Below are 16,141 nucleotides of genomic sequence, written 5' to 3'. Positions count from 1 at the left end.
ACATTATGTTTGGGGAATGGTCAATCAGCTTTCAATGGCTTGCGCTATCAAACTTGCAAATGATACAAAGTTAGGAAGGATCATTAACATTGGTTGACAGAGGATCCAGCAGAGCTCTTGAGAACTGCACCAAATTTAATATGAAGAAGTTTAATAGCTATTAACGTAAAGTACTATACTTGAGTTCAAAATTTGATGACACAAGAAAAACGCAGGAGAGGCATGGATTGATATCAGATCTTCGAAGCAAAAAGGTTTAAAGGCTTTAGGAGATCACACACTCAATATGAGTTAACAATGGGCCATGCCAGCTTAAAAAACTAATGTGATTTTAGGCTGTATTAAGAGAGGAATAGCAGAGGAATTGATAGCAAATCAAGTAATCAGTAAGCATTCATTAAGTGCCTGCTGTCTGTCAGACACTGTGCTAGGACCTAAGGATATAAATACAAAAAAAAAAAAAAAAAAAACTAAATATTCCCTAACTTGTTTTAGCATATAAGGTCCTCCTTTATTAATTTTTGTCTTCTATAAACAAATTTGACTTGATAGCACAAAACACACACAACTGACCTCAAAAGGTACAACATATTTGACAATTCTCTTTTTTCCCCCTACTTTTAAAAAATAAATTACATTCTAAGGGGGTAAGGTAGAAGGAATACACGTATAAGTATAGACAGAATTAATAGAAGGAGAATAATTACAAAGAAATACAAAGGAGCTTGGGAAAGAGGATACTAGAATAACTAGTAGTAGATGTAGGTAGGTACTAGATGTAGAGAGGTATTAGACAGTTCTAGATGAAGAAGCATTACAACTTCACATTGAAGATGGTGCTTAAGGTTCATCCTGAAGAAAGAAAGGGATTGTAAGAAGCAGAGGTAAGGAGAAGTACATTCTAGTTATGAGATGGCCAATGAAAAAGCACAGCAATGGGATCCAGAGTATCCCAGATGAGGAAGAAAGAGATAGCCAGCTTGGTTGAATCACAGAATGTAGGGAAGAGGGTACTGTACAGTGACATCTTAAAAGTTCAAAAGACATAGTTGTATGTAATTATTTTATAGTAATGCTAGCATTTTGTATTTTTTTGTTTTGGTTTCAGTTTTGGTTTTGATTTTTGGTTTTTTTTGAGGCAATTGGGGTGAAGTGACTTGCCCAGGGTCACACAGCTGGTAAGTGTCTAAGGCTAAATTTGAACTTGGGGCCCTACTGTTCTATCCAGTGTTCTATCCAGTACACCACCTAACTGCCCCTTAGCATTTTATTAATAAAAGGGTCAGTGACACTCAAATGCCAAAGACCCTCATGGAGGTAGACTCACAGTTTACATGCCCTTGGAAGAGTGAGTGTTTCTGAGGGTGACAATCAACTTTGATTGACTAGCAATTAATGAGAGAATAAATATTACAATGAGAGGTGGGTCTATTCTAATGAAGGGCCGGGAAATGTAACTTTGATTGTGTCATTTACTTCTGAATGGCCCAGCTTTGGTCAATCTAATCAAAGAATTTATCCCCACTCTACCTGTGTAAGCACAATGGGCTTCCCCACCTTAGAGTAAATTCCTTGTAAAGTTGGGTAGGATCTGAGCAAGATTGAGGAGAAGTTAATTCAATCTCATTATCAGTAATGTCCTTTAGAGATGGAAACTTGAAATGAGGACTTTAGAAAGAAGGGAGAACTCTGGATTTCTCCTAACCACTGGTCATTAATAATCATTTCTCTCAGTAGAATGAGCCTGAAAGATAGTTTGGAGCTAGGATGTGAAGGACCACAAAAGAATCTTTAAAGAGGAGTTTATATTTGACCCTAGAGACAATAGGAAGCCACTGAGGTTTATTACTCTGCCTAGTCAAATCACATACAGAATGATATGTTCAGTTCTAGGTGTAACATTTTAGGAAGGTGATTAATAAATTTAAGGGTATCCATAGTAGGGCAACCAACATGATCATACCATATAAAAATAAATGGAAAAAACCTGGAGATACTTGGCCCACAGAAGAGAAGACTTGGGGAGGCAGGGATCATAATCTTCTTCAAGTACTTGAAGGCCTAGCACATGGAAACAGGGTTAGGCTTGTGCTGCTTGGCCACAGAGGGTAGAACAAGAAGTAATAGGTGGGATATGAAGAGGGGTACATTTTAACTTCTGTTAGAAGGACTTCTCAGCAATTAGAGCTTTCCAAAAGTATTATGTGCTGTCTTGGGAGATGTTGAGTTCCCCATCACTGGAAGAATTCAACCAGAAGCTAGATGATGACTTGTTTGATTTGTAAGGCACAAGTTGGACTAGATGGCCTCTGAGGGCCTTTCATATACTGAGATTCTTTGATTCTGCTCTTTTTTCTCTATCTCCCCAACCAATAGCGAGAAGATATAATTATAACAACTATATTTGTATAATGCTTTGGAGGACTAGGAGTGAAGCTCTTTACAAGTCAAATCAAATAAACAATTATTTATTAAGCACTTACTAAATACCAGCCACCATGATGAGCACTGGGAATATGTATAAAAACAGAAAGACAATTCCTGCCTTCAGGAGCTTACATTCTAATGGGGGAATTCAGCATATCAAAAAGGAAGCTGACAAGCTAAGGGGTGAGGGGTGGAAATAGAGGAAGAGAGAGGAATGAAGAAGTACCCACAGGAGCATGGTAGAGAAAATCTAAGAGCCAGGGTTACAGCCTGAAGAGGCATGATGACCAAAGCATCCTCCTTAAAATGGAGATTCTGGGAAGAATCAGCCAATCCCAGGGAGAGGCTACAGGAGCAATAAGTAAAATCCAGTGTGAAAAGTTTAGGGGTGTGTGCAAACTTCCAGGATCAAAGCTATCGGTGGCATGATAGAGAAAATCCAGCAAGTCAGGGGTGCATCCTACAAAGGCATAAAGACATGGAATGAAAGGAGGAATGGTGGTTTCAGTAAATTTAGGAATACACACACACACACACACACACACACACACTCACTCACTCACTCACTCACTCTTAAAGTCACCTGGAAAAGAACTAGAAAGAAGAGACAGATACTCCTAAAGACCTAGAGAAGCAAGAAATGTACAGGGGAACAAGATTTTTCATTAAGTTTCTCACTTATCCAGGAGTTTGTTCAGTTTCAATGAATAAATTTTTCAATTTTTTAAAAAAGAAATATTTTGAACCAAGCTAAGAGACTTCAAGAAATGACATGCTTAATTTCTACTGTCCAAGTACCAACCTTATTAAGTTTCCAGGGGCTCATCAACTCTCTCTCAGCTTGAGGAAATCAGAATACTTGAAGTATTGATGACATGATGGAGAATTAGATGCTAAGAGATAATATAAGTGGTTGAAAGCTAATAGGAGTAGAAAGGAGAAAAGTAATAGGGAAGCATAAGCAGGAAAACAAGAGACTTTGCTTTGGTGCTTTAGTGGCACTTTGTTTACAATCTCACCAGGGTTCAAGTTCTCCTGATTTGATTGAACTCATTTCATTACCATCTTAGTTCTTCTCAGTACTCCCAGTGCTATGTGAATGCACGATCTGAAATGAAGTCATGCTTTACATGGGTCCCCAGAGAGACCTTTCTCTCTTGAACATGACTTTTATGTTTTGGGAAAGGATTATTTATTGAGACTGTTTGCTGGGCATATAAGAAAATGCAACACAACCAACAGGGAATGTTTCTTCCACTGACCTCAGCAGCTTCATAATCAGAAACCATAAAGCCAAGGCAGGAAATGTATTATAAGAAAATGAGGCATGTAGTCATGAGCCCAACACTGGTGGAGGTAAAGGAGGAAGTAAGCTGGCCCCTACTTTCCTCTTCTTTTAATGTGCATGACTATTTAAAGCAGTACATGTTATCAGCATGTCTGAAATAACCATTGAGACTGAGACTGTGGTTTTGGGGTTTTACTTTGTTTCCAGGTATCCAGACGTATTACCTCTTCTGAAACCTGAATTAGTAGCCAATAAAATTGTGAGTGCTATTCTGGAGGATCAGGTTTATCTGATAACCCCAAAAATGGCATACATTGCAGTGCTGTTAAAACAGTGAGTTACTATACATTTCTTAATCTTTCTCTAGCCCTGGTTACCTGTCAAGAAAATCACTACCATTTTTTGCCTATGAAGTCTTCTACTTAGGTCTTGCTCAAAGGACTTGTGGTGATGTGAACAGAACCTTGGGTTCTCAAAACTATACCAGCCAAGTCCAAGGTCTGGCAGGTCCCAAAAAAAATGTGGGTAAGACTGGTTAGACACAGAAAGGTTTATCATCAGAAAGCTGGCCACTAGAGGACTGGGGTTTGGGGTTTTGGTTTGTTTTGGTTTTGGTTTGGTTGTAGCAACTCATGAAACCATGTACTACAGCACAGAGATAGTTTCAATTTGTATTAGTAGAAGAGGAATTCACATCAATAAAATCACAGTTCCTTTAAATATTACTTAGGAAGTAGCTTCTTATTTCATGGAGAAAACTTTATAAATTGTACTAGCTTCAGTTATATGAGCATTTGTTGTTGTTCATTCATTTTTTTCAGTCATGTCTGACCCTTCATGACCCCATTTGGAGTTTTTTGGGCAGATAGTGGATGAGTTTGCCATTTCCTTCTCCAGCTCATTTTACAGATGAGGAAACTGAAGAAAACAGGATGAAGTGACTTGCCCAGGGTCACGTGGCTAGTAAGTGTCTGAGGCCAGATTTGAACTCAGGAAGATGAGTCTTCCTGACTCCAGGCCTGGTACTCTATATACTTCACCCCCTAGCTGCCCCTATATGAGCATACCAAGCTCAATTTTGTATTGTTTGTCAAGTGGTTGGCTTGGTGAAAAAGTACACTGTCTCTAGAACCAAAGGACCTGACTTCAATCCCATCTCTGAGGCTTACTACCTGTGTGACATTGGGCAAGTCCGTCTCAATTTCTTCATATGTAAAATAGCCTCTAAGACGCCTTCCAGCTCCAGATCTATGATCTTATTATGACCCAGATTAGTATCTAGGAATATTATTGTTGATAATAGATTTTTCTCACAAGAATAGTAGGGAATTCAATTGCTATAGTAAACCATATTATTTCTCTGCTTTCCCTAGTATGATATCTACAAAAATGAGTCTGGCCCTTGGGGATTTCCTTGGAGCTTTCAATTGCATGGACACTTTCCAAGGTAGAGGGGAGACAGATAAAGTCCAGACTGTAGCCAAAGATGGCTCACCAATAACTGAAAATCCAAATGCAACAACATAAGGAATGCAGCAAGCAGTGAAGAGCAACCCTTTTCCAGAGAGTTAGTGGCGAGTCCAAATGTGCCTACTTTATTCCCAGAAGTTTCTATGTTCATTCCTCTAGGCATTCAGAATTTCATTGTATTTCTTATTACCTCCCATGCTATAGCCTAATTTCCTCAGATAGTTCCAATTATCTTGATGAATGGTGTTAAATCCTAAAAAATAAAATAAAATAAAATAAAATTCTTTAATTATCTTCATTCGCTTTCATTTTTTTTAAACACAAAACATGGAAAAGGAAGGAGATGCCACAAAAGCAGACAAATTATGTCATAATTTCAAACTATTCTATATAGAATCCCTAACAAAGTAAAATCCTTCATGAATTAATGCCAGAGAATTCTGATACTTAGAGTACTCACTCAGTGTCCCTCTCCCGCCAACCTCCATGCAGCAGGTACAGGATCACAAGAAAGTTCACAAGCTCATGAAAGACCTAACCCTAGGGTAGTGTCAGAACATTAGGGGGACACCCTGTTTTCTAGAGCTAAGGCCCAGCAAGCAGGCTGTGCCCTGAGATTGATTTAACAACAATCTTCTGAGCTCATCCTCTGGATGATCTCAGCCACAACAAAATCCCAGAGCTGTTTCTGGTCATGAAGCCCTGCTGCAATGAAACTTGTCTCATTGTTGCTGTTACCCCTCATTGTCAGTGCTCCAGCTCACTGTGATATAAGTATTGAGATCTCGCCACACTGCCTCGAACCGCCCCCCCCCCACCAGGGGCAGGGCTCTGACACATGTGTCCTTGCTTGCAAGCCATTTCCCTCACTTTGAAATTACACTGCTGTTTGATTCCTGATTCTCCTGTCACTAGCCTGCTTTGTTCAGCTTGGGCCACCCACAGGTTAGAGGCTAGTTCCATTCAGTTGACAGCAGGGACCCCCAAAGGCTGCAGTGACTACACTAACACTACCTTCCTCCAACCACTCCATAAGAAGCAGAAGGGACCAATTCTGTCCAGTCACCTGAAGGAAAGGAAGAGAAAGGAGGAAGGAACCAGAGAGGCTGCCAGCATGGGTGGCTACACTGGGCCTAAAGGAAAGTGGGCTAAATGCTAAAGAGGTCAGTCCTATCAGGACATGAGCCCAGATTAGCAAAGGCTACTGGACTGTAATGGTCAGTGATAGCGTCCCTGCTCACCAAAAGGTTTGTCAACAGCAGACGAAGAAAAGTGTCATAATTAAATCCTTTAGGCTAAATTTAAGTAGAAACTGAAAATGTTTTCAGTTTCGTCTTTGTATCTACAGCATCCCATACAGTGCCTTGCATATAGGAAGTGCTCTGTATTTATAGAATTGAGTGTTTATCAAACTCCACAGTATATTGGAAAGAGTGGTGGATTTAGACTCAGAAGATGTTGGTTAGGATCCTGGTTTTTCTGCTTATTGCCTGTGGTCAAGACAATTCACCTCTGTGAGCCTCAGTTTCCTGATCTGAAAACTGAGGGTGGTAGACAAGGTCCTTGGTCCCAAAGGAACCCAAAGGTTCCTTCTATATTGGCTCTTGGGAACTTTTTAAAAGGTTTCTCAGAGGTTCCAAGGCTACCACTGATGCTAGTCACCTACTAGATGGCTAAGGAAACATACTCTGAACTGCAGCTTTATGTATTATGCATATTTTTATGCACCAAAATGGCTAACAGTGCCTTAAGAGTGGTAGGCACTTGATAAATATTTGTTGAATGAATAGTAGGACTCACTGTTACATAAGAATCTCACATTAACAACCTCCATCCCCACTTACACCCATCCCCACACATTCACATAAAATGGTTTCATAAAAAGGGAAGGGAATTATGCTAGTAAATACAACAAAGAGCTATGCCTGGACTAATTTTTCAGGGTGATGCCAGTCTGTGGGAGCCACATGAAAGGAGAATATAGTCACTCCCGATTCCTTTGCTAGATCAGAGTCAGCAAGCATTAGCAACACAGATGTACCCTCTAGATGGTCCTCCATCACTCTTCGATACATGAACCAGTTTACTTTCTTTCTCCTCCCCTCTGTCTCCCTCTCTTCCTCTGGTCCTGGCCCCTTTTTCTCTTCCTCCTCTCCTCTTCTGCTTAAGCCTTAGGCCTGCCAGTGCCACCCAGTGGCTCTCAGGGGCACTGCGGAGCCCCACAGGTGACAACGCAGAGCTGAGGAATTCTTCCATCCCCATCTAGGATAGAGGAATTCGATAATGCTTTGTCTCTTTTGAACCGCATCTGCAGGAGGCCGAGAAGACTTTTCTCCCTTGTGTTGGCTGGATGTGACCCAAACCTGTCACGCTCTTCCTTACTCACAAAAGGTTCTTGTCGGCCCCACCCAAAGGACCAAATTGCTTGTTTTCAAAGCTCCTAGTGGGGGGAAAGGAAGGAAGAGGGGGAGAGACGGGAACGGAGGGGATGCTACAAGAGGTTTTTGGCAGTTCAGACGGTGCGCGCCCTCTGCTGCTAGCCGGGCTGGGGAACTCACATGACCAAAAGTTCCCAAGTCCAAGACCAACAACTTCAGGGCGCCCATTCCAGGGCAACGTTCCAAAGCTAAAGCGCAGGCGCAGGGCGTCACAGCCTGGGGTGTATACAGTGTGAGCTTTTTGCTTCCACTGGGAGGACTTCGGGAACAGTCTGCGTCCAGAGCTTCCAAGAGCTGCAAGTAAGTGGCATTAAGTGGATGTGGTGGAGAAGGGGATGAGCAGCCGGGACTCTAGCTTCTCTGGAATTGTGTGTGCCGCGTGTTTGTAGACGAATGATCTTGAGTGCCTCTATCTGGCTAAAATGGGGCTTCTGTGCTCGGGGAAGATCCCTTTGACTAAATGCCGGGGGAAAAAGAAGAAGGGGAAGGGGGGCAGGAGTGAGAGATTACTCTCCTGCTTTTGCCTTCTACAATTCTGAAGCTCTTCGCTTCAGGTGTTGGTTTCTCGGCCAGATTCTCAAATCTAGTTGGATTAAAGGCAGTAAGGGAGTTTCCCAGTCCTCGAAACTTTTAGTTTTGCTAGTTATGCCGGTTTCAGGTTAGCTGTTTGCTGAAGATGTCACCCAAGTATTCTGAGTGGGAGCAGAAATAATAGAGAGGTAATTTAGTAGGTGTGTCAGAGAAATGTAGCTAAATAAGTGACGAAAAGTGCTACACACACACACACACACACACACACACACACACACACACCTTGCACATCTCATTTAATTTTGAAGGCTTATAGTGCTTTCGCTGTAGTTTACGTGGTGGGAGCAAAGGAGTATTGTAGAGGACTTCCCAAGTATGACCTGAAGACCAACTCCATGTGCTGCAGATGGGAACAATGAGTTGAAAATATTACTACCTTTGGAGTGGGTTCTCTGCTTTCCCAGATCCTCCTACATACCTACCTACACACACACACACACACACACACACACACACACACACACACACCAGATCTCTCCTCCACAAGCATTTTTCTCTCCCTCTTACCTCTCCCTTCTACAGGTCTCCCCCTTTTTCTTCTGTGTCCCCCCCTAGTACTCCATTCCCTTGCTGCTTTCTGTAAAGATCCTTAGAGGGGTTGTAAATCATCCTTTAATCACTATAGCTGAGTAGTTGAAAATTAAGCAAAGAACCCCCATTCTCTTCTTGACCAGAGTATACAGAGTAACTCTTGGGGTGGAGAGTAACTTGGTATAGGTAAAATTGCACTGGACAAACAGCTGAGATCTGGATTCTAACTTTGTAGCTTTGGGCAAGTCAACTGCTGGGCCTCAGTTCCTTCTGTAAAATGAGAAGCTTTATTCAAAACGTATTAAGCTTCAATCTGCATTCAGACTCCATCAGTTTTTACATGTAATGGGGGGGAATTAAAAGTATTTTTTTTAATGTGGAAAAAAGAAAAAAAATTTAAGTATTAAGCCACTACTTTGTGCCACACCCCCACCACACTAAGTTCTGAGGTTACAAAGACAAAATTAGGACAGTCCCCAATCCCAAGTAGCTTGCATTTTATTGGCAATGCAGTTTGTATTAGTAAGGGAAGAGGATACACTGATAACTGGGGGGAAATGGGAAACACTTTGGAGAAGGCACCTGAGCTATTTTAAAAGGAGCTAGAAATTCTAAGAGGCTAAGGTTTGGAAGGAGAGCATTCCAAGCATGCAGAATAGTTTGCTAAAGGCACAAAATTAGGATATAGAAGGTCAGACTCAATCAACAAGCATTTGTTGAATACCTACTAGGTGAGAGTCTCAGATTTAGAATCAGTCCCTGCCCTGGAGGAGCATAAATCTGGGAGAGACAGCATATGCATATGTAAATAATACAAAATAGAATCAAAGTGCACATAAAAGGCTTAATTTAGAATGTATCACTTAAGTTGAGCCTCGAAGGAAGCTAGGAATTCTTAGAGGCAAAGGTGCAGAAATGAATCCCAGGCATGGGAGGCTGACAGGAGAAAGGGCTGGAGACAGGAAATGGAGTAAGAGTAAAAGCAGTAAGGCCAGTTTCATGTGTGCATGAATGGGAGGAATTTGTGCTGGAAAGATAGGTTGGAACTAGGTTGTGAGAAACTTTAAATGCTGAACAGAGCAGTTTCTAAAGGAACAAAAAGTAGGCTGAGATGCCAGGAGTGTAGGAGGGAAAGTAATACGAAGCTGGCCTGGAAAGACAGGCTGGAGCCAGAAATATGAAGGAGTTAGAATACCAAACAAAGAAGTTTCTCTCTTATCCTATAAGCAAAAGGGAACCATCAGAACTTCTTGAGCAGAGGCTTGGAAGAGGCGGGATTGCATCTCTGAGTTTCTATTTGCCTACATTCAGCTGCACTGATCTGGAAGATCCTGATGATAGCAATGAACTCTGCCCTCTTTCCCTCAGAAATCCCCAAGCACATTGCCACACCCACTCAAGTATGGGATTATCAAAATAATCTGGATTGTCCAAAAGTCCATGGTGAAAAAAAGTCCTGAAGCCTGTCTTTGTCTTTCTACCTACTTCCTAGATTAGACGCTATTTCTACCTAACTCCCAGATGACTAGTGTTTTCTGGGTACCCAAACTCACCCATCTAGGCTTGCCTCCTGGGAGCAGCATTTGAAGATTAATGTACTAGGAATTCCTACTTCAGGGGTACCAGGCCAACTTATTTTCCTGAGTTCAAATCCAGCCTCAGACTTTTACTAGCTGTATGACCCTGGGCAAGTCACTTAACCTTGTTTGCCTTATTTTGCTCATCTGTAAAATGAGCCAGAGAAAGAAATGGCAAACCGCTCCAGTATCTTTGCCCAGAAAACCCCCAATGGGCTCACAAAGGGTTAGACATGATTGAAATGACTAAACAATTCCTAGGCCATTTCAACCAGTGATTAGAAAGCATCTGAAGTATGTAAAATTGATAGCAACAAACATTTATTAAGTTCCTGCTATGTGCAATTCTGCTAATCAAATATAACTTGGACCCTCTCACTTCTTATTTTCTAACTCATCAACTACTCCACCTTCTCCAGTGCATGTTGGTCTTTCTTAAAACATAGCAGTAAGTTGTGAACATCCTATTTCTTTAAAAAACAGTATAATTTGGGGGCAGCTAGGTGGCACAGTGGATAGAGCACCAGCCCTGGATTCAGGAGGACCTGAATTCAAATCTGGCCTCAGACACATAACACTTACTAACTATGTGACCCTAGGCAAGTCACTTAACCCCATTACCTAGCCAAAAAAAACAAACAAAAAAAAAAAACAGTATAGTTTTCTTCAAACTACATTGTGGTACTGCCTTTAAGGAATAGTTACCAGTTTGGGGCTAAACTTCTGTGAGACCTTTGATCTGTAACATGTGATTTCATGGATATAGGAAACTCTCTAATGTGGGGACTCTCTCTACCAGGGAACATCACCAACTCATCTGTGGTTTATGCTCTTTGAAGGGTTTCCTGGAGGCACTGAGAAGTTAAGTGACTTGTAGATAGTGGACAAATAGCAAGTGTATATCTGAGATAGAATTTGAACCCAGTTCTTCCAAGGCTAACCCTTTATCCACTCCACCATTTTGCCTTCCTTTGAACCAACAATTAATCATTATTATTATTAATAGTAGTTAGATCCTTTTCTTACATTTTAGCTGGTTCTTAAAACCTACCGTGTAACATGCAAATTCAATGTTAAATTATTTTATTCTAAATTCATTGTGCTAACTTTCACAGAAGGTGCTCTACCTTATTTGTTTCACACCATCTTGTGAAATCTTCCTGAAATTTATCTCCAAGGGCTAGTTATTTAGGAGGGAAAAAAAGGTTATAATCTGCAATTTCTCTCCTTCTAGATGATTTATAAAGTGATTAATGTTACCAATACCAATAGATCTATAAAGAACCTCCATTATTTTACATTTATTCATTCTCAGAAATATCATTCGTTCTCCCTAACTTTGGGTTTCCTATTTTTTGAGTCATTTCCCTGTCCAAATTAGTCCCCACAATCTCATGGTAATTAGACTTGCATTAATTTTAAAATAATCATAGCTTTGCCAAAAAAACATTTTTAAAAACTTAAGTTACTGCTCAGTAACTTGCCACTACCCTACCCCAAAGGAAGGATGACCCCCTTTAGAAAACAAAAATGTGACTCGCATTAAATCTAGACTATTCTGTGATCCTTTCAATAATTCACTCTTTTTGAATATCCCTCACTCTAGATACATTCCTTTACTGAATTGTTACATTCACATATTTTATTTTAGTTTATAAAGGGAATATATTCCATATACAGTAAAAACCAATCTTAATTTGGTATAAGGAAGCTAGTCTGAATTATTTTGTTTTGTTTTTAATTTTAAGAAATGCAATCATGTTACTTTCAAGCACATACAAATAAATGAAATTCTAAAAACTACAGCTGAACCAGTTTTGGTTGGGTGACAAGGCAGGGAAGGGAATAAGTTTAATGTGATTAGCAGCAGCATTCCTATAGGTTTTAATATATCAAAGTCCTTAAAATAAGTTGTCTCCCCCCCACACTCCCATGGGTGGGTAAAATATGTTCCTTGAAATTTTGTTTGTCCTGTCAAGGATCTCAGAGTTGAAAGGAACATCAGAGACCTACAAGAGTCCTTCCCATATCTCATCTGACAGGTGGTCCAACCACAGCTTGAAGAATTCTAGAGGAAGCCCATTATACCTTTGGATACTCTCAATTGTTAGGAATTTTTATAGTTCTAGAAACATAGATTTGCCTCTTTGCAACAAATATCCACACACTTGTACGTCCACATTATTCATTCTATGATCCAGAATCTTGAGGCAATGGAGGGTTCTGGTTAATTTAATTTTGTTCCTCATTGGAGCTTATTCCTTTATTGAAATTATTTTCACATCAATTCTTGTTGGAAATATATTTCCCAACTGGTAGTAGCACACATTCCTGCCTTAGTGGAATATGTCTAGTTTTAGAGTCAAGACTTTGCTTCAAACCTAAACATGGCCTGGCTATGTGACTTTAGGTAAGTCATTTACTTTCTCTGCCTAAATTCTAAAATAAGGGGATTGAACTAGATGACCTCTAAGTAAGGCCTATACTAAACTTAATTTAACTTATATTTGATCCTGAATCTTTGTTGCCTCAAGGTCCACAGTAGAAACCAGTATTCTATTATGAATAAGTATATTGTTTAGGTGAGATCTATCCCTTTTTATCCTTTATCTACTTTAATCTGTCCCCTCTTGATTTCTCTATGCTGTTCCACCACTGTTGCTTTACTTTCCCCTCACCTTCATCTTTGTTAACCCCCCTACCTACTTTATTACTCCTTTTTCTCCTCTCCTCTCCTCTCCTTTCCTCTCTTCTCCTTTCTTCTCCTCTCCTCTCCTTTCCTCTCCTTGCCAAAAACATTCAGTTAGAAAGCAAACATTCATTAAGCCCTGAGCATGAACCAGACTCTGTGGCTAAGAATGCAAAGACAGAAAGTCCCTACCATCAAAGATCTTACATGCTAATGGGTGAGACAACCTGTAAATAACTAGTCATATTCATGCTCTAAACAGAGTAAATGGAAGATTCACTGAGTAATCACCACACTTAGAACTTAAGATGTTTCCCACTCACCCTCAACCCTGTCCTGTGGCAAAATATATTTGTGGGTCCTGATTAGTTGGGTCCCAGCTAATTGAAATCTCCCTCAAATTTAGTTGGTTAGCAAATCCTTTCTGCGCTCTCATGGAGTGGGGATAAAAGAAAAGAAAGAAAGGACAAAAGAGCAGAACAATCAGATGACTGAGGAAAAGATTGTGACTGAGAAATAGAGCAAGAGAAATTAAATTCCTGTTGACAGGAGCAGACTCTGGAGACTTTATAACAAGGTCCTTTTGTTAGGTAAGCTAAGAAGGAAACAGAAATGAACAACAACAGCAAAACAATAAAAGCTAACAGGGTAAAAACAAAAAAGTAGAAGAAAGTGAGACGAGGGGAGAGAAGATGATGAGCTCAAAAGAAAGGGAAGTAAATCCCCACAAAGGCATAAATACAAAGAAGGTGATGGAATGTCTAAGGTCAGACAGTCACTTGTATAGTCAGCCTATGCTGGACATGTTGTAAGGAAATGTCATGAAAACCATGAACTTCAGTATGTTGGGCTAAGGTTTTGAGAAAAAAAATCAAGCCTGCTTTTGTTTCTGGATAACTAGTAATAACCTTTTTGTACACATCCTAGATACCACATGGGGGTAATGGAAAGAGAACTGGATTTGGAGTCAGTATGGCCTGGGTTTGGACAATTGCCATTTGTGTGACACTGTTGGACTTACTTAAATTCTCTGAACCTCAGTCTCCTCTATAAATGAAAGAGAGTATATAGCACCTTCCCTACCTCCTTCACAAGGTGATTGTGGAGAAAGCACATTGTAAATCATAAAGCACTATAGAAATATGAGTGCTTGGCATTATTCTAAGAATAGCAAATTGTCATTGAGACACACTCCCCACTATGTTCACTGGCCTGTGTGTGCACGTGCCAATATGTGGTCAAGATTATTATCTCAAAAGTGTGATCTTATTATTTCTGAAGATGTTTCCTGTAGGAACCTCATCTCCATTTTTGTAATAGAAGGTAAACATAGCTACTATCCACTTCAAGGCCTTCAATCTTCTCACACCTTCCTCCCTGCCACATAGTCTGATTTAGTACACTAGCCTCCTGGCTGTCCCTCAAGACACTCCAGGCATTTTCACTAGCTGTCACCCATGCCTGGAATGTTCTCCCTTCCCATATTTGCCTACAGCTTTACCTGGCTTCTTTTAAGTTCCAACTGAAATTCCATCTTCTACAAAAAGCCTTTCTCAATCTCTCTTAATTGTAGCACCTTCCCTCTGTTAATTATTTCTCATATATACTGTATATAGGTTGTTTGCATATGCTTATTTGTTGCCTGTGAGCAATTTGAGGGAAGGGGAATGGCTTTTGCCTCTTTTTATATCCCTAGTGTTTAGCATGGGACAACTAAGTGGTGAAATGGACTCCAGTTGCAGGCCTGGAGTCAGGAAGTCTCATCTTCCTGAGTTCAAATCTGGCCTCAGACACTTACCAGCTGTCTGACCCTGGGCAAATCACTTAACCCTGTTTGCTTCAGTTTCCTCATATGTAAAATGAACAGGAGAAGGAAATGGCAAACCATTCCAGTATCTTTACCAAGAAAACCCCAAATGGAAACACGAAGAGTCGGACATCACCTGAATAACAACAACAGAAGTGTTTAGCATAGTGCCTGCCACAGAGTAGGCATTTAATAAATTGGTTGATTGGGTAGAAGCACAAAAGACAAGCCTGAGATATCCTGAAAGGCAAAATATTGAGTTTCTGCTTACTTAAAATTTCTGGTAATATAGTAAGGGATATTTGATGATTCCTTCAGCTCCCCTTTATCAAGTATTATGTGCAAAGTACTGCATTAAGCACTGGGAGATAAAAAGATACTTAAAGCCTAATAACAAATGATGTCTATGTGGATGAAAATCGCTGATATGGTATATATGGAAATCAGCACTTGTAAAGCAAATGATCTTGTGCTAGATGGAGGTTAGTCTTAAGTGGACAATGACCAGAGTCAGGACTAGAGAAAGGAAAGGAGATCAATCTCTATAGGCATATTATATGTGAGCTGGGAGAATTCAGTGAGTGATACTTTTTAATACTTTAAGAAAATAAAAGTACATATTTTAATACCAAAATAATTTTACACCAGGGATATAGGTCATTATGTTGTGTTAAATCAAGTCACCTGAGTGCACTAAAGGTTTAGTGCCTCTATAATTATAATTAATGCCCAGAGTGTGTAGTTTTCTTGCTTAGGACATACTTAATGCCTTACCCAAATTTGACTGATCCAACTCAGATGGAAAGAGAAATTTTTTTTTCAAGGTTGGGAATTTTCACATAGGTTATGGATAGAGTACATTGTGCATCGTTGCAGTGAAAGTCCTTATATGTAAAATTAATACAAAAAGCTATAGAGATCTTGGAAATCTGTTTCAGCTCTATGATTTTATAAGGGGACAGAGAAAAGGGGAGGGGGACCATACCATTTAGTGAAGTATATCAGCTTAATCATTTTTACTTAAGCAAAAATAGTTATCAACTTTTTTCTGAATAAAGTGCTCTATTTTGAAACAAACTCATTAAGCTCATTTATAGATATTAAATGTGTGGTGTTATAAGCTTTGTGTAAAATTTTATTAGGCAACGTTGTTTTCCCTTTGAGCTACTTTTCTTTCTCCTCAAATTTGCAACTTTATAATAGTATGCCCAACTCCAGAGAAAGCTGGGACAATACTGAAGCACTGTGACCTGTTTTAATGATACATAATGACTATTTTCCATCTTAGCCAGTCCTGGAACACCCCTAAGCCTCAGCTGCTCT

At 40.0% G+C, this 16,141-nt stretch overlaps 2 protein-coding genes across 3 annotated transcripts in view; both read left to right on the top strand.

Moving 5' to 3' along the window:
- LOC114053810 (short-chain dehydrogenase/reductase family 16C member 6-like) overlaps positions 1 to 5,242 on the top strand; it is a 37,827-nt gene extending 32,585 nt beyond the window's left edge. The window contains exons 6-7 of the mRNA XM_027876938.1: positions 3,923 to 4,048; positions 5,089 to 5,242. Of these exons, the coding sequence (XP_027732739.1) occupies positions 3,923 to 4,048; positions 5,089 to 5,242 (280 nt within the window). The remainder of the gene's footprint in view (positions 1 to 3,922; positions 4,049 to 5,088) is intronic.
- A 2,582-nt stretch (positions 5,243 to 7,824) lies between these two features.
- LOC114053718 (epidermal retinol dehydrogenase 2-like) overlaps positions 7,825 to 16,141 on the top strand; it is a 35,848-nt gene continuing 27,531 nt past the window's right edge. For both annotated transcript variants that reach the window (XM_027876847.1, XM_027876848.1), the window contains exon 1: positions 7,825 to 7,923. The gene's annotated coding sequence lies outside the window, so the exon portion shown is untranslated. The remainder of the gene's footprint in view (positions 7,924 to 16,141) is intronic.

This window comes from Vombatus ursinus, unplaced genomic scaffold (assembly GCF_900497805.2).
Source record: "Vombatus ursinus unplaced genomic scaffold, bare-nosed wombat genome assembly UNPS02014812.1, whole genome shotgun sequence".
NCBI classification, from domain to species: Eukaryota; Metazoa; Chordata; class Mammalia; order Diprotodontia; family Vombatidae; genus Vombatus; species Vombatus ursinus.
Note: the sequence above shows the minus strand (reverse complement) of the source record. Positions and strands in the feature narration are given on the sequence as shown.